Raw genomic sequence first — 23,236 nt, forward strand, 5'->3', positions numbered from 1 at the left:
AGCAGCTGTGATTATATCCATTTTGGCTGAAAAACACCAACTAAAAATATAAATAAGAACATGATGATTTAAGTTCCATTATCTCATGTAGGTGGTACAATAAAATAATTAGTAGTCAGAGTGTCAGAAGGTTCTGGTTTGAACTTGCAACACAATTATCTTGGGCCTTGGTTTTCTTGGCCGTAAAATAACCCAATGACTTCTAGGGCCAAGCTAAAAAATTCTGATTTTAAATGCACTTAATTTGTAATTGAAAATGTCACGACATATTCTTTGATTTCCTTCTGAAGGATGTTTGCATATCTGCCATTAAGGAGAAGGATATTGAAGCCAAGCTGACTCAGGTGATTGAGAATTGGACCAACCAGAACCTGAGTTTTGCAGCATTTAAGGGAAAGGGAGAGCTGCTGCTCAAAGGAACTGAATCGGGAGAGATTATCACCTTGATGGAGGATAGTTTAATGGTCTTAGGTTCCTTACTAAGCAACAGGTAATTTTATAATTTTCAGGGGAGGGTTTTGATTTGGTATTTAGGGTTATATAATTTTAGATAAAAGCCCAGTTTTGTAGCTGTGGCACAACACAAGATTCTGACCTAAAGTGTTGACTCTTGTCTGTCCTTAAATGAACTACCTATTTTCCCTACTAATCATGGCCTACATCTCTTCTATGGTACTCACCTCCCCTTCCTGTGTTTCCTGATGGGCCCCATCATAATTATTCTCCCTCAGATTGGCAGCTTACCTCCTAAACATCTGGACTCCCCACGAAGATGACACCTTCATTTTATCTCCTTTCTCTTTTCATTCTCTGATTTTTCATCATTGCCCTCCTTGGCTAAACCTGCTCAAGTGTTTAACCAATAGCCCAGGAAAAGTATGCTGTCAACACATGAAGGAATATAATGAAGGGCTTGACACTTACACACTTGGAATTTTTATGGTGAAAAGTGGCCATATCTGTGCTGGGTCCACTGCAGCCTAAACGAGGCAACATGTCCATCACTGGACTACTGAACCGCTTGAAGGTGACTCTTATCTCAAGCGCAGCTTTAGGAAATGGGACCCAGATTAAGTACACTGTCTTGGCATTAGCAACCTCTAATCCCCTAGCTGACTATCCAGTAATTCTTAACTGGTCTTCACCCTAACACACCTAAGAAATATGTCACATTATCTCAGAGGTCATTAACAGGGGTCAGTGTCCATGGGGATTCTAATACCCTACCTCCAAGTTGGGACTGCTGTTTCATGAATGACATCCTGCATTACCTCTGGCTCAGAGGCAGTCTTGTATTTGGATAATGTACTAACTCACAAAGCTCCTAATTCTGGGTTGAAGTTGCTGGGGTTAAACTCCTAGGGTATGTCCTCTGCTTTCAGGGAATCTGAATAACCTGGCAAAGGTGACCATAGGCCATTCAGTGGTTCCTAGACTTCACAGGCTGCTACTTCCCCATGGTTCATTGCAAATTTTTCCATCTTGATTTCCTGAATGATGACCTCTTGAGGAAAGGCTGTAGATTCACCTGAACCTGGTGTGTAGCCCAAGAATTCAGGACTTGAAGCCTTTCTTAATTTCATTCTTAACTTGCATATAACCTGAATATTATAGTACTTATTTATGATACTAGTAAATTCAATGTTGAGGCCCTGCTAGAAGGAGTATAAGGATATCTAAGAAGTCACAACACTTCAGTAGATTCTCCTCCTAGAGAACTTTGCAGCATCAGGTGGATCCAGAAAACCTCTCCTAGAGCCAACCACAGACTGATCTCATAGAAGGCAGTACCAGCTGGATCTCTAGGGCTACCTGGATGTGAGAAGGAAATTGTGTATCTTCATGGGTGAGGCTTCACTCACCTGGATTCCCTGGATGGTGACACTTTCCTGGTGGGTCCCTGATTCCCTGGCATTCCAAGGGCCTTCCTACCTGTTGTGAACAGGTTCCACCACACAAAGCTGTGCAATGCAGGTACCTGGCCAAACGACAAAAACTGATCATTAGTGATTTTATTTCAAATCTCCCTTTTTCTTGTTGGGAAGTTACATGCCATCAAAGATGGGTTTTTTTTTTTATTCCGTGCAAAATTATTTTTGGCTCCAAATATCTAAGTCCTTCAACTCCCTGAAATGCCCTTCCTTACCGTCTTGGTCTGTGTGTATTGATCTTGAAGGGTTTTTTTTGGCATATTGACTGCCTTTCAGCTCTAGCCTGATGGCCAGATGAACACTATAAATTGGGAGTTGAGAAAAATGCCTCTTACTGCCAGATCAACTCATCTACCTCCTTGGGACAGTTTTTGTACAACCCCTTTATACCTCCATGTATAACATAGTCTTCCATAGAAGTGAAGGGTTACGCTTAGGCATCAGACCATTCCCAGAAGAACCCCATTCTTCATGTGAGCCCCTTCAAGTCATCCTGTCCTGGATCAAGTAAAGTTTTAAGACTGTACTCAACAAATGCCACTCACCGGGAAATTCCACTACACAACTTCAAAGCTACTTGCCATGGCCACAAACTGAAGTCAGCTTCTTAATTCAACTGTTGTTAATTAGGTCTTTCCCCAGTATCTTCCCATCACTTCCTCATGGCATCCACTCTGTTTCTTGTCTTTCTTAGTTGTGCCCAGCTTTCTGGACACCTTGTGTTCTCATGAACACTTCAGCTAGCCCTGATGGTGAAAAAACAGGAACCAGGCTTTTGGGGGATAGCAGTTCTGTATCGTTAACGCTGCAGAATCTAGGCGTAGTGCCTGGTGGAATTAGCAGTCTATGGGTGGGAAGAGCACATCTGTAGTAGACATCAGACCTCAAGCTTGACCCTGGCCTTGTGGTAGTAGTTCCATCGACAAGTAACAACAGTACCCTCTGTGTGATTTTCCACTTGGATTTGGTTCACAAAAGACTCGGAAAGCCATCTTATTCCTTGTTTTCCCTTTACTCAGAGGAACAACCAGCACAATTCCTTTACTGGACCTCTGTGGCTTAAAACTTGGTGAACTTCTTAGTTTATCACTGATACATGGGACCATTAAGTGAAATCACTATAATTATATGTTTCATTCATAAAAATGCAAACATCTTATTAACTGTATGAAATTTAATAGGAGCTGCTTTTTTTTTAGGAAAAAATGTTCAGTGTCAAAGGAATTTTTCTCCTATTATTTGTTATAAGCCATACTATTTTCTGAATCTTCCTTAAAATGTAATATCTTTCCATTCTTACTTTTTAGATATAATGCTCCATTTAAAAAAAATATCCAGAATTGGGTGTATAAATTGTCCACTTCCTCAGATATAATTGAAGAGTGGCTAGTAGTCCAGAACCTTTGGGTTTATCTTGAAGCTGTCTTTGTAGGTGGGGATATTGCCAAACAGCTACCTCAGGTAAATATGGTTTTTGTAACTGCTGATAGAATAATTTAGTGTATGTTGTTTATATGTCTCTGTAAAAGTCTTCAGAAAGACATATAGTCATGTCTTGATTATTTGCACCAGGGGTTTGCAAACTATGGCCAACTCACCTGTTTTGTTTTTTAATTTTATTTTTGGCTGCGTTGGATCTTCATTGCTGCGCGCGGGCTTTCTCTAGTTGCGGCAAGCTGGGGCTACTCTTTGTTGAGGTGCATGGGCTTCTCATTGCTGTGGCTTCTCTTGTTGTGGAGCACAGGCTCTCGGGCACAGGCTCAGTAGTTGTGGAGCACGGGCTTATTTGCTCCGTGGCATGTGGGATCTTCCCGGACCACGGATCAAACCCGTGTTTCCTGCATTGGCAGGCAGATTCTTAACCACTGTGCCACCAGGGAAGTCCCACCTGTTTCTGTAAGTACAGTTTTATTGGAATACAGCCATGTGCATTCATTTATGTTCTGTCTGTGGCTTCTTTAGCATTACAATGGCAGAGTTGAATAGTTGTAACAGAGACCATATGGCCTACAAAGCCTAAAATATTTAGCATCTTGCCCTTTACAAAGAAGTTTTTTTAAAAAAGTGCTGACCTTTGATTTACATTAGTAGAAACAAGAAACTCACATAATTTTCAAATCTCCAGGTTGTCTGAAGAGGTACATTTGAATATGATACTATTAAATTATAATAGTCCATCTCTTCTTAGAATTAGACTTATTCCTCTGAGAGTACAAGTTAAAATAATCTGTATTCTGTAAACACAAATTAACTATTAGTAAGTTGTTAACTAATAGTAGATCAGAAACATGAGGCAAGGAAACTTAGCCTTAGAAGCCTGTAACAAATTCTTTAAAACAGCTTTATGGGACCTTTTAAATGAATGCCAGTAACTTACTAATAATTATTCTATGAAGGTAATTTTCCTCTTATAAAATTAGGCCTACTCTTTCTTTTTTTAAACATTTATTTAAAAAAATTTTTTCTGGCTGCATCGGGTCTTAAGTTGCAGCACGCGGGGTCTTTGTTGAGGCGTGCGGGATCTTTTGTTGCCGGCGCGGGGCCTCTTTGTTGTGGCGCGGGGCTTCTCTTTAGTTGTGGCATAGGGACTCCAGGGTGTGTGGGCTCTGTAGTTTGCGGCACGCGGGCTCCCTCGTTGAGGTGTGTGAGCGCAGTAGTTGTGGCGCGTGGGCTTAGTTGCCCCGCGGCATGTGGGATCTTATTTCCCCGACCAGGGATCAAACCCGTGTCCCATGCATTGGAAGGTGGATTCTTTATCACTGGACCACAAGGGAAGTCCCCTAAGCCTACTCTTTTGAATTTCCATACCTATGGCATGACTATAGATTAAAAATCAAGGATAAAGCATTTTGAAAATAGCTGGTTTCCCTTTGTAACACATTTTAAAAACATAAATCATTTTTAATCAGAAAGTTTTATTTTTTAAAAGTGCACTTAAAAGTTTTAACAGAGGCAAGATTATGCCAGTTTCTAAAAGCATTTTAAAAAATTGAATGCAAAGCTTAATATCATCCATGGTAAACAGTTTTCATTTGCAAAAATGCTTTGTTTTGGATTTTTACTGTTTTCTTTTTCTTTTTCCTGGGGTACTATTAAGCTTTAATTATTCCAAAATACTGAGATCAAATTATTTTCATGCTTCTTCAGTTTGCTCATCAAACCAAAACACCTGGGGTACTGAAAGACTAGATTTGCCATTTAAGTTGATAGCTCTGCAGATTAATCATGTGGCACTTTGAAAAATGTATTAAATGTAAGGAAAAATATCAGCGGTAAACCTCATTGTGATAGAGCAGCATTTCAATAAGCCGTTCTCTTGTTCCAGAGTTAATTCAGATGAAAAAAAAAATTGCCCCTTTAAATTATGTAGCCTGAGACTAATAGGCTGGTTTGAGGAACTATAGGAGATGCCAAAGTGAAGACCTGGCTTCATTCAGTTATCCACATGCCAACTTTTACTTTTGTTTTTAGGAAGCAAAACGTTTTCAGAATATTGACAAGTCATGGGTAAAGATAATGCAGCGAGCTCATGAGAATCCCAATGTGATTGGTTGCTGTGTTGGAGATGAAACTATGGGGCAGCTTTTGCCTCATTTACATGAACAATTAGAAGTATGTCAGAAGTCACTTACAGGGTAAGAGTTTAATTTTTAAATTACCTATCCTTTTATATGTGATGGTGTTTTATCCCAAACAAGTTCGTAGAATTGACTGCATTTTTGGTTTGGTAGTGATGGTTGAGGTGGTGTTAGGAATTTAACATGTCACATAAATTTAATTTCTCTGCAAAAAAAGACACCTTCAAGTTGAGGGTGGGTGAGTTACAGCATTGTATTAGTTTTGTAGGGCTGCTGTAACAAATTACCACAAACTGGGTGGCTTAAGACAACTGAAATTTATTTTCTCACAGTCCTGGAGGCCAGAAGTCTGAAATCAAGTTAGCAGCACCTTCTGAGGGCTCTAGGGAGAATCTTTCCTTGCCTCTTCCAGGTTCTGGTGGCTCTTGGCTTGTGGCTATATAACTCCAATCTCTGTCTCTGTCTTTATATGTCCTTCTCCTCTTCCTGTGTGTCTCTTATGAGGACACTTGTCATTGGATTTAGGGCTCATCTGAATAATCCAAGATTATCTCTTCTCGAGCTCCTTAACTTCGGTACATTTGCAAAGACCCTTTTTGCAAATGAGGCCACATTCACAGATTCCAGGGAATAGGACGTGGACATATCTTTTTGGGCTACCAGTCAACACACTACAGGCATAGAGTAGAGATGTGCACTCAGAGAACAATTAACCAGACAAACTCACAGATAGTTTTCTTAAAAGGCAGTTCATTCTCAATTTCTATTTGAAACAGGGTAACGATATATCTTAGTTTGTCCAAATTTATGCCTCTGTCCTGGCTGAATGGCTATTTGCCCCCCCTCTCTCTCAAAATATCTTGGTTTGGAGGTAAATTATGTGTTCCCCCTGGGTTTAAGCCGCGAGGTTCACAGGACTCTTAGAAAGGTTGCAGGAGGGCTCGTGATGAGAAAGAAGACAGGATGGAGCAGGCTTGCTCTGGATCACGTTCTTATTTCCACTTGTTTTCCCAAGTGCCATCCATGGTGCAGCAGGACTTTCTTTCTAACCAAACATTTCAGAGGCAAATGGGAAATGACTGTAGGTGTTTGCTACTATCTTATTGATGTTAGTGATTGCGTCTTGGCTAAAAAACCCCAAAATTAATAATTCAGAAAAAATTATTTGGTAACGTGACTTTATTTAAAGGTATTTGGAGAAGAAGCGATTACTATTTCCAAGATTCTTCTTTGTATCTGATCCAGTTCTCCTGGAAATTCTTGGACAAGCCAGTGATTCCCATACCATACAAGTATGTATCTAAGTATCTGTTGCCTAAATCCTTTTTTTCCACAGCCTATGTGTTAAAAAATAAAAATGAAGTTAATGTCTTAAAAGTGCAGTCAGGAAAGAAGAGTATTAAAAATTATGTTGGTTATAAACTTATTTTCTTTGTATTCGGAGCCCATCAGCCTGAGGCAAGAGTCACCGATTATGCAACTCACCAGCTGGGTGACCTTGGCCAGCTTCTTAATTTTCCTGTGCCTCAGTTTCCTTGTCTGTAAAATCAGGATATTAATCATTTCCACCTCATGGGATAGTCATAAGGATTACACGAGATAATTCATTGAAAAGTTCTGGACACACAGTATGTGCTCACTAAATGTAATTCATTGTTATGAGCATTTTAATCTAAATATTCTTAGATCAAATAGGGATTGTGGTTTGGATTTGTCCTTTTTTTGTCCCAAGTGCTTCTCAAATGCTTTTATTGCCATTTCCAAGGGCAATACTTCCAGGAGGAAGAGAAAAACTACAGAGAACTGGGTGTGAGAGGCACTGGAACACCCATCCCAGGGACATTTCTGGTTTGGGAATTTGGGAAACAGCTAGTAATACCTTCCTTGTTGGTTTCCAGGGAGTGGAGGGGATGAGAAAGGAAAGGAGGGAAGTAGAAGCTGTGTAAGGCAGACATAGAGCCAAGAGAGAAGGACTGAGCTGTCCCTGGGAGGGAAGAGGGCAGGAACCATGTGGTTCAGTGTCCATCGGGAGGAAGATGACAGTTACTAGTCGAATTTCCATAATGTAAGAGGTGCATTTGTAGGTCTTGGAGGAAACGTTCTGTAGGGCTGGATTTTTAAAAGTGGGCTTCCAAGTCAGTCAAGGGTCAAAGAAGAGTCTTTTTTTTTTTGAGACAATGAAGTAAATTCTTAATCTCTTACAAATATAAAAAATAGTAAAGCTTTTAAAAACATCTCAGTGACTTTTGTGTTTAACGTCATGTATGATGTGTTTGCTCTGTCTTGTGCTTTCTTATAGCCACATCTCCCTGCAGTGTCTGACAACATAAATGAGGTGACCTTTCACGCAAAAGACTATGATCGTATCATGGCTGTCATATCAAGAGAAGGAGAAAAAATTATTGTAATTTAACTTGGTTAAAATTTTATTAGGATTTCTTTAAAAATTTAGATTTGAGGAGAATGCAATTCTCTTATGAAAGAAAGGGAGGGGAGTGGTGTCGGGTTTTAGTTCTGTAGCCCTGGCTTTGTAACAGACTAGTTTGGATAACTCATTTAACTTCTCTGAGGCTCATTTTATTATCTATACAATGAAAGTTTTAGACCAGATGATCTTTATAGTTCTTTCCACATATAGTATTAGTTGATTTTACTCACGTTTTAAATATTTTATATGAAATTGTTTGCTTTGCCTGAGGTACTTTGATTTATGACATTTGTAAAAATACCAAATTATTATCAATTTGTAACGTATTTGTAATATATCTTTTAGTTGGATAATCCTGTTATGGCCAAAGGTCCCGTGGAGATTTGGCTTCTGGACATGTTAAAAATGCAGATGTCGTCCTTACATAATATAATTAGATCTGCATTCTATCAAATCAGTGATTCAGGATTTCAGCTCTTACCTTTTCTCAATCACTTTCCAGCACAGGTGAGAATACATGACATTTAAATAGCAAAATAAGGGGGAAAGATATGCAGGAGGCAGTTAGCCTGATGATGTGGAGGCTGTTCAAGCTTAGAACTAGTTAGAGAGGCCCACCCACCCTCAGCCCCCAACCACCTGCTTGACCACTTGCTTGTTCACCTACACCATTCTAGGCCAACCCATCCCATCCCTGAGAAGAGGATTTGCCACTGTTCTTCCATCATTGAGGATATACACTGAGACTAAAGCACTAACGAGAAATTTCATCTTATGTATAAGCGACACCTATCTATGTATAAAAACCGTCTGTCTATATCTATTCATACATAAATATAGACACAGATATAGATATGGATATGGACATATATAAAAGGAAGGAGCGTATCTTTTTCTGAAATGAAATCCACCTTGCCTCTTGTTTATTTTGCCTTCAAATAATTAAAAATTGGCATAATTTGTTAAATACGACTAAGTTCCTTTTTAATATTTAATTAATTTATTTATTTGGCTGTGTCGGGTCTAAGTTGCGGCACGTGGGATCTTCGTTGCGGCATGTGGGATTTTTCATTGTGGCACGCTGGCTTCTCTCTACTTGCGGCGCACAGGCTCCAGAGTGCGTGGGTTCAGTCATTGTGGTGCACGGGCTTAGTTGCCCCGTGGCATGTGGGATCTTAGCTCCCCGACCAAGGATCAAACCTGCGTCCCCTGCTTTGGAAGGCAGATTCTTAACCAATGGACCACCAGGGAAGTCCCACGTTAAATGTGACGAAGTTTTAAAGAGAGAAGACCTTGAAGATGCTGGAGCAGGTGTTCTCTTGAACAACTCTCCTGCCCTTTGGCTCTTAGAAGTGCATTGTCAGGTGCCAGGTATTATTTAAACGGGGCACAGAAAATGAAGAGCTAACAGTTCCATTACATTTTCAGCCAAGATAAATGAAAAGTGATGGTTTGTGATCTGGGTCAGAGATAGTGTGGGATAGAAGGCAAGAGCTATCCAAGGAAAATATAGGCAGGTTTTACTTCCCCAGCTGCTCCTGCCAACCTGAACTCCAAATCCTATGTTACTGCACACACAGTGGAGGCAGCTGAAATGATATGAAATTATTCAAATGACAGAAGTACAGACATAAAAACAACCTTCACTGGAGAGAATATTTTAATATTGTTTTTGTATTGTATAATATCCTTGGTAAACTTTAATATTCTTATTAACATTTGCGATAAAGCTTTATAAAATACTTTATTTGATAAGCTGAGAAAAATAGCTCCTTAGACTAAATCAACATACTTTCTCTCTCTCAGGAAAGCTTGATCACCCTTTATACGCTGAAGGAGATATAGGATTAAAGTTGGAAAAGTTGAAAAGCAAATTTAAAGTAGCAGTGAAGTTGAACAGGATATAGTAAGAAAGTTGACTAACTCTTAGGACTTTATTTAATGTGTGTATATATACATATATATATACACACATACATACACACGAAGATTTTTAGATAAAAATCTTAACATTGTACTGGGCAAATTTCAGTTTTCTGGAAAAATTGCTTTAAAGAGTAATGAATATATAAATATATTCATTCTATATTCATTCAATATATAGTCATTCAATATATATTACTCTTTAAATTGCATTTTATTTCATTTATTTTTAAAATAAATAAATTTATTTATTTATTTACTTGTTTATTTTTGGCTGTGTTGGGTCTTCGTTGCTGCGTGCGGGCTTTCTCTAGTTGCAGCGAGCAGGGGCTATTCTTCATTGCTGTGCATGGGCTTTGCATTGTGGTGGCTTTTTTTGTTGCGGAGCACAGGCTCTAGGCACGTGGGCTTCAGTAGCTGTGGCACACAGGCTCAGTAGTTGTGGCTCACGGGCTCTAGGGCTCAGGCTCAGTAGTTGTGGCACATGAGCTTCGTTGCTCCATGGCATGTGGGATCTTCCTGGACCAGGGATCAAACCTGTGTCCTGTGCATTGGCAGGCGGATTCTTAACCACTGTGCCACCAGGGAAGTCCCTAAATTGCATTTTATAAAGCAGGTTTCCCAAATAAATTTGCCTATTATACAATGTTAATTTTTTATCTAAAATTGTTTAAAATTTCACCTCTGTTTTCTTCTCAAACACGTTTTTAAGATTATGAACACAATGGATCCTTGTTGCAAAAATTGGGGAAAACTTGAAGAATATGAAAGTGAAAATAAAAATTTCCCATTTTTCCACCACTTGGAAATGATGACTTAATATTTCCATGTGGTCCCTTTCAGTATTTTTTAATATGCTTATTATAAGCATCAAATAATATTGATGAGAATGAGCATTCTTATTTTATTTTTTATTGTAATGAAACATCCTCCAGTTTTCCCTGTGAAGTCTGCTGCCTTCTTAAACCTAGTGAAAAACATAATTTAAGCTTTTCTTGGTGACTTAGGGTAGTCATTTTATTTTTCTCATCATTATTAGATTATAATTACTATACAATGTTGTGTTAGTTTATGCTGTACAACAAAGTGAATCAGTTATATGTATACATATACCTGCATACCCCCTCCTTCTTGAGCCTCCCTCCCACCCTCCCCATCCCACCCCTCTAGGTCGTCACAAAGCACCGAGCTGATCTCCCTGTGCTATACAGCAGCTTCCCACTAGCTATCTATTTTACACATGGTAATGTATATGTCAATGTTACTTTCTCAGTTCGTCCCACTCTCCCCTTCCTCCTCTGTGTCCACAAGTCTGTTCTCTATGTCTGCGTCTCTATTCCTGACCTGCTAGTAGGTTCATCAGTACCATTTTTCTAGATTCAATATGTATGTGTTAATATATGGTATTTGGTTTTTCTTTCTGATTTACTTCACTCTGCATGACAGACTCTAGGTCCATCCACATCACTAACAATGACTCAATTTCATTCCTTTTTATGGCTGATATTCCATTGTATATATGTACCACATCATCTCTGTCCATTCATCTGTTGATGGACATTTAGGTTGCCTCCATGTCCTGGCTATTGTAAATAGTGCTGCGCTGAACATTGTGGTACATGACTCTTTTTGAATTATGGTTTTCTCAGGGTATATGCCCAGTAGTGGGATGGCTGGGTCATATGGTAGTTGTATTTTTAGTTTTTTAAGGAACCTCCATACTGTTCTCCATAGTGGCTGTATCAATTTACATTCCCACCAACAGTGCAGGAGGGTTCCCTTTTCTCCACGCTCTCTCCAGCAGTTATTGTTTGTAGATTTTTTGATGATGGCCATTCTGACCTGTGTGAGGTGATACCTCATTGTGGTTTTGATTTGCATTTCTCTAATGATTAGTGATGTTGAGCATCTTTTCAAGTGCTTGTTGGCCATCTGTATGTCTTCTTTGGAGAAATGTCTATTTAGGTCTTCTGCCCATTTTTGGCTTGAGTTGTTTGTTTTTATTGATATTAAGCTGCATGAGCTGCTTGAGTATTTTGGAGATTAATCCTCTGTCAGTTGCTTCATTTGCAAATATTTTCTCCCATTCTGAGGGCTGTCTTTTCGTCTAGTTTATGGTTTCCTTTGCTGTGCAAAAGCTTTTAAGTTTCATTAGGTCCCATTTATTTATTTTTGCTTTTATTTCCATTTCTTTAGGAGGTGGGCCAAAAAGGATCTTGCTGTGATTTATGTCAAGGAGTGTGCCACCTCTCTTTTCCTCTAAGAGTTTTATAGAGTCTGTCCTTAGATTTAGGTCTTTAAATTCATTTTGAGTTTATTTTTGTGTATGGTGTTGGGAAGTGTTCTAATTTCATTCTTTTACATGTAGCTGTCCAGTTTTCCCAGCACCACTAGTGAAGAGGCTCTCTTTTCTCCATTGTATATTATTTCCTCCTTTGTCAAAGATAAGGTGACCATAGGTGCATGGGTTTATCTCTGGGCTTTCTATCCTGTTCCATTGATATGTATTTCTGTTTTTCTGCCTGTACCATACTGTCCTGATTACTGCAGCTTTGTGGTATAGTCTGAAGTCAGGGAGCCTGATTCCTCCAGCTCCGTTTTTCTTTCTTAAGATTGCTTTGGCTATTCGGGGTCTTTTGTGTTTCCATACATATTGTAAAATTTTTTGTACTAGGTCTGTGATAAATACCGTAGGTGATTTGATAGGGATTGCACTGAATTTGTAGACTGCTTTGGGTAGTATAGTCATTTCCACAATGTTGATTCTTCCAACCCAAGAACATGGTATATCTCTCCATCTATTTATATCATCTTTGATTACTTTCATCAGTGTCTTATAGTTTTCTGTATACAGGTCTTTTGTCTCCATAGGTAAGTTTATTCCTAGGTATTTTATTCTTTTCGTTGCAATGATAAATGGGATTGTTTCCTTAATTTCTCTTTCTGAAATTTCATTGTTAGTGTACAGGAATGCAAGAGATTTCTGTGTATTAATTTTGTATCCTATGACTTTACTAAATTTGTTGATTAGCTCTAGTTTTCTGGTGACACCTTTAGGATTTTCTATGTATAGTATCATGTCATCTGCAAACAGTGCCAATTTTAGTTCTTCTTTTGACATTTGGATTCCTTTTATATCTTTTTATTCTCCGATTGCCGTGGCTACGATTTCCAAAACTATGTTGAAGAATAGTGGTGAGAGTGGACACCCTTGTCTTGTTCCTGATCTTAGAGGAAATGGTTTCAGTTTTTCACCACTGAGAATGTTGTTTGCTGTCAGTTTGTCATATATGGCCTTTGTTATGTTGAGGTAGGTTGCTTCTATGCCCACTTTCTGGAAAGTTTTTAATCATAAATGGGTGTTGATTTTGTCGGAAACTTTTTCTGCATTGATTGAGATTATTCTATGGTTTTTATCTGTCAGTTTGTTAATCTGGTATATCATATTGATTGATTTGCATATATTGAAGAATCCTTGCATTCCTGGGATAAACCCCACTTGATCCTGGTGTATGATCCGTTTAATGTGTTGTTGGATTCTGTTTGCTAGTATTTTGTTGAGGCTTTTTGCATCTATGTTCAACAGTGATATTGGTCTGTAATTTTCTTTTTTTGTGTTATCTTTGTCTGGTTTTGGTATCAGGGTGATGGTGGGCTTGTTGAATGAGTTTGGGAGTGTTCCTTCCTCTGCTATATTTTGGAAGAGTTTGAGAAGGATAGGTGTTAGCTCTTCTCTAAATGTTTGATAGAATTCGCTTGTGAAGCCGTCTGGGCCTGGGCTTTTGTTTGTTGGAAGATATTTAATCACAGTTTCAATTTCAGTGCTTGTGATTGGTCTGTTCATAGTTTCTGTCTCTTCTTGGTTCAAGCTTGGAAGATTGTACTTTCCTAAGAATTTGTCCATTTCTTCCAGGTTGTCCATTTTATTGGCATATAGTTGCTTGTAGTAATCTCTCATGATTGTTTGTATTTCTGCAGTGTCAGTTGTTACTTCTTGTTCATTTCTAAATCTGTTGATTTGAGTTTTCTCCCTTTTTTTCTTGATGAGTCTGGCTAATGGTTTATCAGTTTTGTTTATCTTCTCAAAGGTTCAGCTTTTAGTTTTATTGATTTTTGCTATTTCCTTCATTTCTTTTTCATTTATTTCTGATCTGATTTTTATGATTTCTTTCCTTCTACTAATTTTGGGTTTTTTTTTCTTCTTTCTCTAATTGCTTTAGGTGTAAGGTTAGGTTGTTTATTTGAGATTTTTCTTGTTTCTTGACGTAGGATTGTCTTGCTATAAACTTCCCTCTTCGAACTGCTTTTCTGCATCCCATAGGTTTTGAGTCATCATGTTTTCATTGTCATTTGCATTTAGGTATTTTTTGATTTCCTCAGTGATCTCTTGGTTGTTTAGTAGCGTATTGTTTAGCCTCCATGTTTTTTTTTCTTTTACAGGTTTTTTCCTGTATTTGATATCTAGTCTCATAGTGTTGTAGTCGGAAAAGATACTTGATATGATTTCAATTTTCTTAAATTACCAAGCCTTGATTTGTGACCCAAGATGTGATCTATCCTGGAGAATATTCCATGAGCAGTTGAGAAGAAAGTGTATTCTGTTTTTGGATGGAATGTTCTATAAGTATCAATTAAGTCCCTCTGGTCTAATGTGTCATTTAAGGCTTGTGTTTCCTTATTAATTTTCTGTTTGGATGATCTGTCCATTGGTGTAAGTGAGGCATTAAAGTCTCCCTCTATTATTGTGTTAGTGTTGATTTCCCCTTTTGTGGCTGTTAGCCTTTGCTTTATGTATTGAGGTGCTCCTATGTTGGGTGCATAAATATTTACAATTGTTATATCTTGTTCTTGGATTGATCCCTTGATCATTATGTAGTGTCCTTCCTTGTCTCTTGTAATAGTCTTTATTTTAAAGTCTGTTTTGTCTGATATGAGTATTGCTTACTCCAGCTTTCTTTTGATTTCCCTTTGCATGGAATATCTTTTTCTATCCCCTCACTTTCAGTCTGTATGTGTCCCTAGGTCTGAAGTGGGTCTCTTGTAGACAGCATATATATGGGTCTTATTTTTGTATCCATTCAGCCAGTCTGTGTCCTTTGGTTGGGGCATTTAATCCATTTACATTTTTAAAAAATTTATTTATTTATTTATTTTTGGCCACATTGGATCTTCATTGTGGTGCGTGGGCTTCTCATTGCAGTGGCTTCTCTTGTTGTGGAGCACAGGCTTCAGGCACACGGGCTTCAGTAGTTGTTGCATGTGGGCTCAGTAGTTGTGGCTCACGGGCTCTAGAGCGCAGGCTCAGTTGTTGTGGCACATGGACTTAGTTGCTCTGTGGCATGTAGGATCTTCCCAGACCAGGGATCGAACCCGTGTCCCCTGCATTGGCAGGCGGATTCTTAACCACTGCGCTACCAGGGAAGTCCCTTATCCATTTACATTTAAGGTGATTATTGATATGTATGTTCTTATAACCATTTTCTTAAATGTTTTGGATTTGTTTTTGTAGGTCTTTTCCTTCCCTTCTGTTTTGTGCCTAGAGGAGTTGTTTAGCATTTGTTATAAAGCTGGTTTGGTGGTGCTGAATTCTCTTAACTTTTGCTTATCTCTAAATCTTTTGATTTCTCTGTCGAATCTGAATGAGATTCTTGCTGGGTAGATTAATCTTGGTTGTAGGTTTTTCCCTTTCATCGCTTTAAATATGTCTTGCCACTCCCTCTGGCTTGCAGTTTCTGCTGAAAGATCAGCTGTTAACCTTATGGGAATTAACTTGTATGTTGTTTTTCCCTTGATGCTTTAATATTTTTTCTTTTTGTTTAATTTTTGATAGTTTGATTAATATGTGTCTTGGTGTGTTTCTCCTTGGATTTATCCTATATGGGACTCTCTAGGCTTCCTGGACTTGACTGACCATTTCTTTTCCCATGTTATGGAAATTTTCAACCATAATCTCTTCAAATATTTTCTCAGCCCCTTTTTCTCTTCTTCTTTTGGGAGCCCTATAATTCAAATATTGGTGTGCTTAATGTCTCAGAGGTCTCTGAGACTGTCCTCATTTCTTTTCATTCTTTTTTCTTTATTCTGCTCTGCTGCAGTTATTTCCACCATTCTATCTTCCAGCTCCCTTATCCCTTCTTCTGCCTCTGTTATTCTGTTATTGATTCCTTCTAGGGTATTTTTCATTTCACCATTGATTGTCTGTTCTTTAGTTCTTTTAGGTCCCTGTTAAACATTTCTTGTATCTTCTTGATCCATGCCTTCATTCTCTTTCCAAGATTTTGGATCATCTTTACTATCATTATTCTGAATTGTTTTTCAGGTAGTTTGCCTATTTCCTCTTCATTTTTTTGGTCTTGTGGGTTTTTATCTTGCTCCTTTGTCTGCAAGATAATTCTCTGTCTTCTCATTTTGTCTAATTTACTGTGTTTGAGGTCTTCTTTCCCTAGGCTGCAGGATTGTAGTTCCTCTTGCTTCTGTTCTCTGCCCCTGATGCTGAGGTTGGTCCGGTAGCTTGTGTAGGCTTCCTGTTGGGAGGGACTGGTGCCTGCGTTCTGGTGGGTGGAACTGAGTCTTTTCCCTCTGATGGGCAGGGCCATGTCAGGTGGTGTGTTTTGGGGTGTCTGTGAACTTAGTATGACTTTAGGTAGCCTGTCTGCTGATGGGTGGGTTTGTGTCTCTGTCTTGTTTGTTGTTTGATCTGAGGTGTCCAGCACTGGGAACTGCAGGCAGTAGAATGGAGTCTTGTATTCAGATAGAGGCCTCCTGGAGAGCTCTCACTGCTTAACATTCCCTGGGACTGGGAATTCTCTGGTGGTCCAGCATCCTGGACTCAGCGCTCCCTCTCCAGAGGCTCAGGCCGACTTCCAGCCAGGGAACTAAGACCGTGCAAGTTGCTCATTATGGCAATAAAGGGGATTTTTTTTAAAAAAAGATATAAAAGACAAATGAAACCCCAGACAAATGGTAAAAGCAAAATCAAACAAAGAGAAACAGGGAAACACACACATACAAAAGAAACAAAAACAGAACAAAATAAAACAAAAAGGAAGAGAACAACCAGACAAACAAAAGAACCTGAAAAACGAAATCAAACAATTAAAAACAAAACTAACAGAAACAAAAAGCCCCAAAACAAAACCAGAGCAGAGTGCCAACTGAAGAATAAAGCAAAGAAACAAAAATTGACAGAAATGATTAAAAAAGAAAAAAGGGAAAAAACACAGAAGAAAAGAAAAGTAGAAACAGAAATATAAAAAAATAAAAATACATTAAAGAAAAAGAAGAAAAAAAGGGAGAACACAGAACAACTGAAAAGCAAAGTAAAAATAGAAATATATAAAAAAATTAATAAAAGATAAAAGACATGTTAAAAAACAAGAAAATCCCAAAAGACTAAATAAGACTAATAACAACAAAACAAGAACAACAACCAAAAAAAGAACCAACAACAGAACAAATCAAAACATAATAAAAATAATAGCAATAATAATGTTATCTAAGCTGTCAGTGTCCTTGCTCTTCCTGTGAGCCACAGCCCACTTCCACCTCCCCAAGAGGCCCTCCACTGCCTCTGGGCTGTTTTCTGGACCTGTTGTGTGCCCTGTGGGGACCACTCAGGCTCTGATCTGGCCCAGTTCCTGCATGTGCTGCCCCCAAAGTCCACAGCTGCCAGCGCTAGACTGTTTTCATATGTGGGAACTCTCATTGTCGACTCAAATATTCCATGGGTGCAGGTTCTACCTAGCTGATTGTGGGGATTTAATCTGCAGCTTGTGCAGCTAATGGGAAGATTTTCGATCCTCTTCCTTGGTTGCCCCACCCCTGGGGTTCAGCTTTGATTTTATCCCACCTCTGTGTGTGGGCCATCCACAGGAGTCTGCTCCTGGGGCTGCCCTGAAGCACTTGGGTCTGACCCAGTGAGGACAGGGTGCAAAGGTGGTATGGCTGCTTGGGTTGTGGGAGCCCCAGCAGTACCAAATGCGCAGGGAAGCCAGCGGCCACGGGTGCAAGAGGTATCAGGATAGTTATCATTTTAAAGATCAGTTTTTAGAATATACCTCTATGTAGTGATTTTGCAGGGTCTGCAAGTCTGTTTGGTCTTTAAATCAAGAAAGCCTTACACTGCTGTTTCTGTACTGCTTCTCTTTGCTTTGTGCAAATAGAATCTGCTTGCTCTTGGGAGCTTCCTGACAGCAGCTCTTTCCTCTACATCCCATTACTCCTCTCAGCCAGGTGCTTCATTTATCTTTATCTGCAGACCCCAGGATTGGCCACTACTCTAGCAGGAAAATTATTGAAGTTCCAGAGGAAGCAGGGATAAGGAAAGGGTTTTATTCCTGCTTTACCTACATTGAATGCCATGCCTGCAGTACCCGCTTTCCCTCACACACTTTCCTTCCCCTGCCAGATATGGAATTCCTTTTTGGTCCAAATGATCTTGGATCTGTTGCTTGACTCCGGGGATGAACAAAAGCTCCCAAAGGGACAATTGTTGCAGTGAGGGGGTGAGGGTAGGGCATGTTCTGACCACCTTTATTTCCTTTTCTGCAGCAGAAATTGTAGGTAAGGTGACAGTCCACTCACAGTTTCCTTATGCCTTCATCAGGAGACAAAGGACAAGCTTTTCCCCTTCTCACTTTCTGTCTGTCTCTCTCGTAGATAAATATATAGACAGAGAAGTAGATGTAGATAAAGATATGGATATTAGAGAGAGTGTGAGATTAAGAAAAGAGATAGGCAGCATATCCTTTTTAGAAGATGCAAAGAAACTTTTGCAAAACCCTGCTGAAGAAAAATACACAGTAGTCTATTAATTCCATTTCTTTTCTTGAGAAAGAAAAATCACTGTATGAAGGTATATGGGTCTCAGGCCCTCTGTAGAAAAATTTCCCAAGCATCTTCCATTAACGCACATATAATTCCATAAATCATAGCAATTGTTCAAATTATTATTTATCTATCGACATTGAAATAATTAAATAATCAATAGTTTGAACTTTAAATGTTTTTACCCTTTGGGAGTAGAAAAATGCATGTCCCTTTTTTAGTTTAAAATCAGTAAGACTGTTCACCTTTATGTGACTAAGTGACCACTAAATTTTATTGCAGATGTGCTTTAAATATTTGGTAAATTTATTTGTCTTCTGGATTTGTAGGTTGGGCTTCTGGGACTTCAGATGTTGTGGACACATGATTCAGAAGAGGCTTTAAATAATGCAAAAGATGACAGGAAAATCATGCAAGTGACCAATCAGAAATTTTTGGATATTCTAAATACTCTAATTGGTCAGACAACACATGACCTAAGCAAGTTTGATAGAGTGAAATTTGAAACTCTAATTACCATCCATGTGCATCAGAGAGATATTTTTGATGACTTGGTAAAGTATCATTTTTTCCTTAATTTAAAATAATTTAGTGTACTAATTAATAAGTTAGTGCTTCTAATAATGAACATTTAAGTATTATATGTATTTCTTAACTTATATGAACCTTCCATCTGCTTGGTCCTTTTTCACAACTCTCCAGTATAGTTGTATAGTTCTAGACAACTATACGATGTCTACAAATATCTGTATTTGGAAGTTTTAACAATCATATGTGTATATTCACCTTTGGCATTCTGAAAGTCTGGAATCAACTGATGTGATTTGAACTAATTGTTTCATTAAACCAATAACCAGGGATGTGATATAATTTAGGTGGGCTTGGTCATGAGTTATGATAATGTTAGTTCATAACTCGGCCTCTGTACAGAGAGGGCAAGGAGAGCCTGAAGAGAGAGGCATGTTACTCCAGGTTGGTAGGTGGAAGTTTTAATAAGCCAGGAAGTTTACTCATGAGGCTTGTCTTGGGCAGCCACGAGCAGAGCAGATCTCTGCATTTGTCTGCCAAAGTAGTTTCTAAGTTTATATAGAGGCCTTAACTGTCACATATACCATCCAGATGGTCTCAACAACACATTGCTCTCTCAAGGCTGCATCCTTGAAAACAGCCCCACTGTGGGAACAGTGGGCAGAATGCCCGTTCCAAGGACAGGGAAGGGGATGAGGATCCTCCAATTGCCTGTGTCCATCCAGCTCTTGGGTCAGCCTGCGGTCATGTCTTCTAGATTACCTCTTCCAACAGATGAGCCAACTGTGAAAGAAGTCCAGATTGAATAGAACCAAGCTTCAGGGAACTCTCACGGCTGTTCAACTGATAGTGTCCAACAGGGCATCATGGGCTTGCTTTGGGCAAAGTTCTGCAGGGTGGGAGTAAGAGGGATGATATTTGAATTCCCTTTGGAAATAGAACCCTAACCAGTGGTCTTGAGCAGTAGTTATCTATTATGGTGTAGGGGCCCCAGGTGGCTTTGATATTGTACCATTTGACTAGTTTTGTCTTTAACTACCACTGACTTATTCTATTTGATTTTATCTATCTTTTAGGCCTCTTTTTTCTTCATCAGAGACACATAATTCATGCAGCTTGGGGTGCTTTTTTAGAGACTATGATCCCAGGCTATCTGTTTCAAATTTGTATCAAAAGTTCTGATCAGATAAGTTGTATTTATTGAAGATTGAAGGACATGTAGTCTGTCTATTCCCCTGTAATCTAGATCCTTCTTTCTCAAAGTGTTGTATGACAGTCAGCTGCATTGGGCCTCACCTAGGAGCTTGTTAGAAAAGCAGAATCTTCAGCCTCCCCACCAGACCTACTGAACCATAATCTGCATTTCAGTACGATTTCCAGGTGATTCCTATGTGTATTAAAGTTCCAGAAACAGTGTTCTTGGATTTCTCTGGTTCAAGCTAACCATCAAAAAGCCGCATACTTAGACCATATTGCTTTGGCCTTCTACAGATTTGCTTTCACTGAATTGCAATTACCATTATACTTTGGCTTTCCTTGAAGTCCACTTCAAGAAACGTTCATATGGAATCCATTACTATACCTGCTATGAATCTACTATTGAGGATATCTATACATCTCTCACTGGCTCTTAAAGCTGACGTCTCATGGAAGAAATTTCTTTTTAAAATCAAAATGCTCAGCACATCTTTACTTTCTGTACAGAATGGATTTTTTAAAAGAAAATATACACACAGTTAAGACTGTGAAACTGTTTTTTTTTTTTTCTTAATTGCTACTGAACTCATGGTCAGTTTGCATTCCAAGTAAAATGAGATCTCATGGCCAGCATATATGCATTTTATCTTCCCATGTCTAATGCTTAGAATAGACTGACTTACAGTAAGAACTCAGTAAATATTAGCTATTCTTCTTTACTTTTTCCTCCTCCACCCCCTCTTTACCATCTTATTGGATTGTTGAAAGTAGCTAGCTGACCGCATCTCCATGGCTGAAGGTCCTGTGTTAGAGAACAGAGTCCCTGGGGGTGGTACTGGACTATGTTACCTGAAAGCAGCTCTTTTAAGATGATGAATACAAATTGCATTTCAAGAGGGAAGATAGGAGTTCTTAACTGGAGGGGGAAGCAAGATCATAAACAATGAAACAACAAAATGCAAGATGGTAAATAGCATGAAGACTTGATTAGATGGAGAACTGAGCATTGTACAGTTGCCAGAGTCCGTTTTTTAGTGTCGAATGACCTGGAAGTGGGCCCTGGGTTGTGGAGCAGTGAAGGGGACCACTTGCTACTTCCTGTGTTGGTTCCCCTGAGTGGGCAGGACTGGGGTTTCTCCAGGTTTGCTGATGCAAAGTCATGAGCACTGTAGAATGTGGTGGCGGTGAGATATTGTTCCTAAACGTGCTCACCTGGCTTCTATCTCTTGCATCCCTGGTGGTAGGAGCCCAGTACCTCTTGCCCCATGGGTATAAGCTGATGACTGGGCAGATTGATTGGTTTGGCCACAGTGCTGGTGCAAGAAGTCATGTGTGCATATATGACCATGCATTTCTCTGCTTAATCCCTTCCCATTTCTCATGGCTTCCCATTGCCATGAGAACAATGCCCAACCTCTTTCCTCTGCCCTGTGAAACCTCAGCTCTCACTCTTTCTCCAGAGTCCTGGATGCCTCAGCTGTACTGAACTTCTTTCAGTTTCTTGAACATGCTGGGTCTTCATCTAGAATGTTTTGCCCTCCCACACCTCCATCACCCCTTCTGTTTTATTTCCCTGGCTAATTCCTACTATTATTGCAGGGTTTAGTTTAGATGTTTCTTTCTCCAAGTATCCCCCTCAGACCTTCTACACTAGGTGAGGTCTTCTTGCTACATAATTTCATTACCCTGAGTTTCTTTTCCTACTTTATTGCAACTACTTGTTTATCTGATTGTCTTTTGTGCTCTTCTGTCAGCTCCAGAAGGCAGGAACCATGTCTGTCTTTGTTCACCCATCACAGTGTCAGGCCCAAGGAGGGCCTCAGTAAATATATGTTAAATGAATGAGAATCAATTCGTGAATGAGTGAATAAAAACTGCCCATATGCTTGTGTTTTATGCTACTGCAATGCAGTACTAATCTCTTTGTATTTCATGTTTTTAAGGTAAAAATGCACATCAAATCAGTTACTGATTTTGAATGGCTAAAACAGAGTAGATTTTACTTCAAGGAAGATTTGGATCAAACAGTGGTGTCTATTACAGATGTTGATTTTATTTACCAGAATGAATTTCTGGGATGCACTGATCGTCTTGTTATCACTCCATTAACAGATAGGTAGGAAACTCCATTTTTATTATTCCATTTTTGTAATTAAGTCATGTGCTTAAAATTGTTTTAAAATTGCATTTGAGGGACTTCCCTGGTAGTGCAGTGGTTAAGAATCTGCCTGCCAATGCAGGGGACATGGGTTTGAGCCTTGGTCCGGAAAGATCCCACATGCCACGGAGCAGTTAAGCCTGTGCACCACAACTACTGAGCCTGCACTCTAGAGCCCGCGAGCCACAACTACTGAAGCCCACTCGCGTAGAGCCCGTGCTGTGCAACAAGAGAAGCCACCGCAATAAGAAGCCCGCGCACCACAATGAAGAATAGCCCCAGCTCGCCGCGACTAGAGAAAGCCTGCACACAGCAACGAAGAGCCAAGGCAACCATAAATAAATAAATTAATTTTAAAAAATTGCATTTGAAATGTTAACAAAAGCATTGCTGTCGTGTGGGGTCCGTGCTAGCTCATCAAAGTCTAACAATGAAACAACCATCATTGTTAGTTAAATGCACATATACATTACATTTTTATGAAATAGAAAAAGATAAAAGACTAAAAGGGCGCTTGAATGTTGACTATGAGTAATTTAGTAATGAAGTTTAGATTGCAAGATGGACAAATGTCTCTAGAACCATAAAGGGGGTCATTAGAATTGCAAAGAAGGAAAGGACCTTGGAGGTGGTCTAGTTTAGTCTCCTGGTTTTTCAAATGTGGAAA

General features: G+C 39.2%; 1 protein-coding gene across 1 annotated transcript in view; it reads left to right on the plus strand.

Annotated features, from left to right (window-relative positions):
- DNAH8 (dynein axonemal heavy chain 8) overlaps positions 1-23,236 on the plus strand; it is a 329,745-nt gene that overhangs the window by 126,636 nt on the left and 179,873 nt on the right. Inside the window, exons 35-42 of the mRNA XM_060162780.1 lie at positions 291-490; positions 3,239-3,392; positions 5,403-5,566; positions 6,699-6,801; positions 7,809-7,913; positions 8,283-8,444; positions 19,016-19,240; positions 22,355-22,527. Coding sequence (XP_060018763.1) covers positions 291-490; positions 3,239-3,392; positions 5,403-5,566; positions 6,699-6,801; positions 7,809-7,913; positions 8,283-8,444; positions 19,016-19,240; positions 22,355-22,527 — 1,286 coding nt within the window. The remainder of the gene's footprint in view (positions 1-290; positions 491-3,238; positions 3,393-5,402; positions 5,567-6,698; positions 6,802-7,808; positions 7,914-8,282; positions 8,445-19,015; positions 19,241-22,354; positions 22,528-23,236) is intronic.

This window comes from Lagenorhynchus albirostris, chromosome 10 (genome assembly GCF_949774975.1).
Source record: "Lagenorhynchus albirostris chromosome 10, mLagAlb1.1, whole genome shotgun sequence".
NCBI lineage: Eukaryota > Metazoa > Chordata > Mammalia > Artiodactyla > Delphinidae > Lagenorhynchus > Lagenorhynchus albirostris.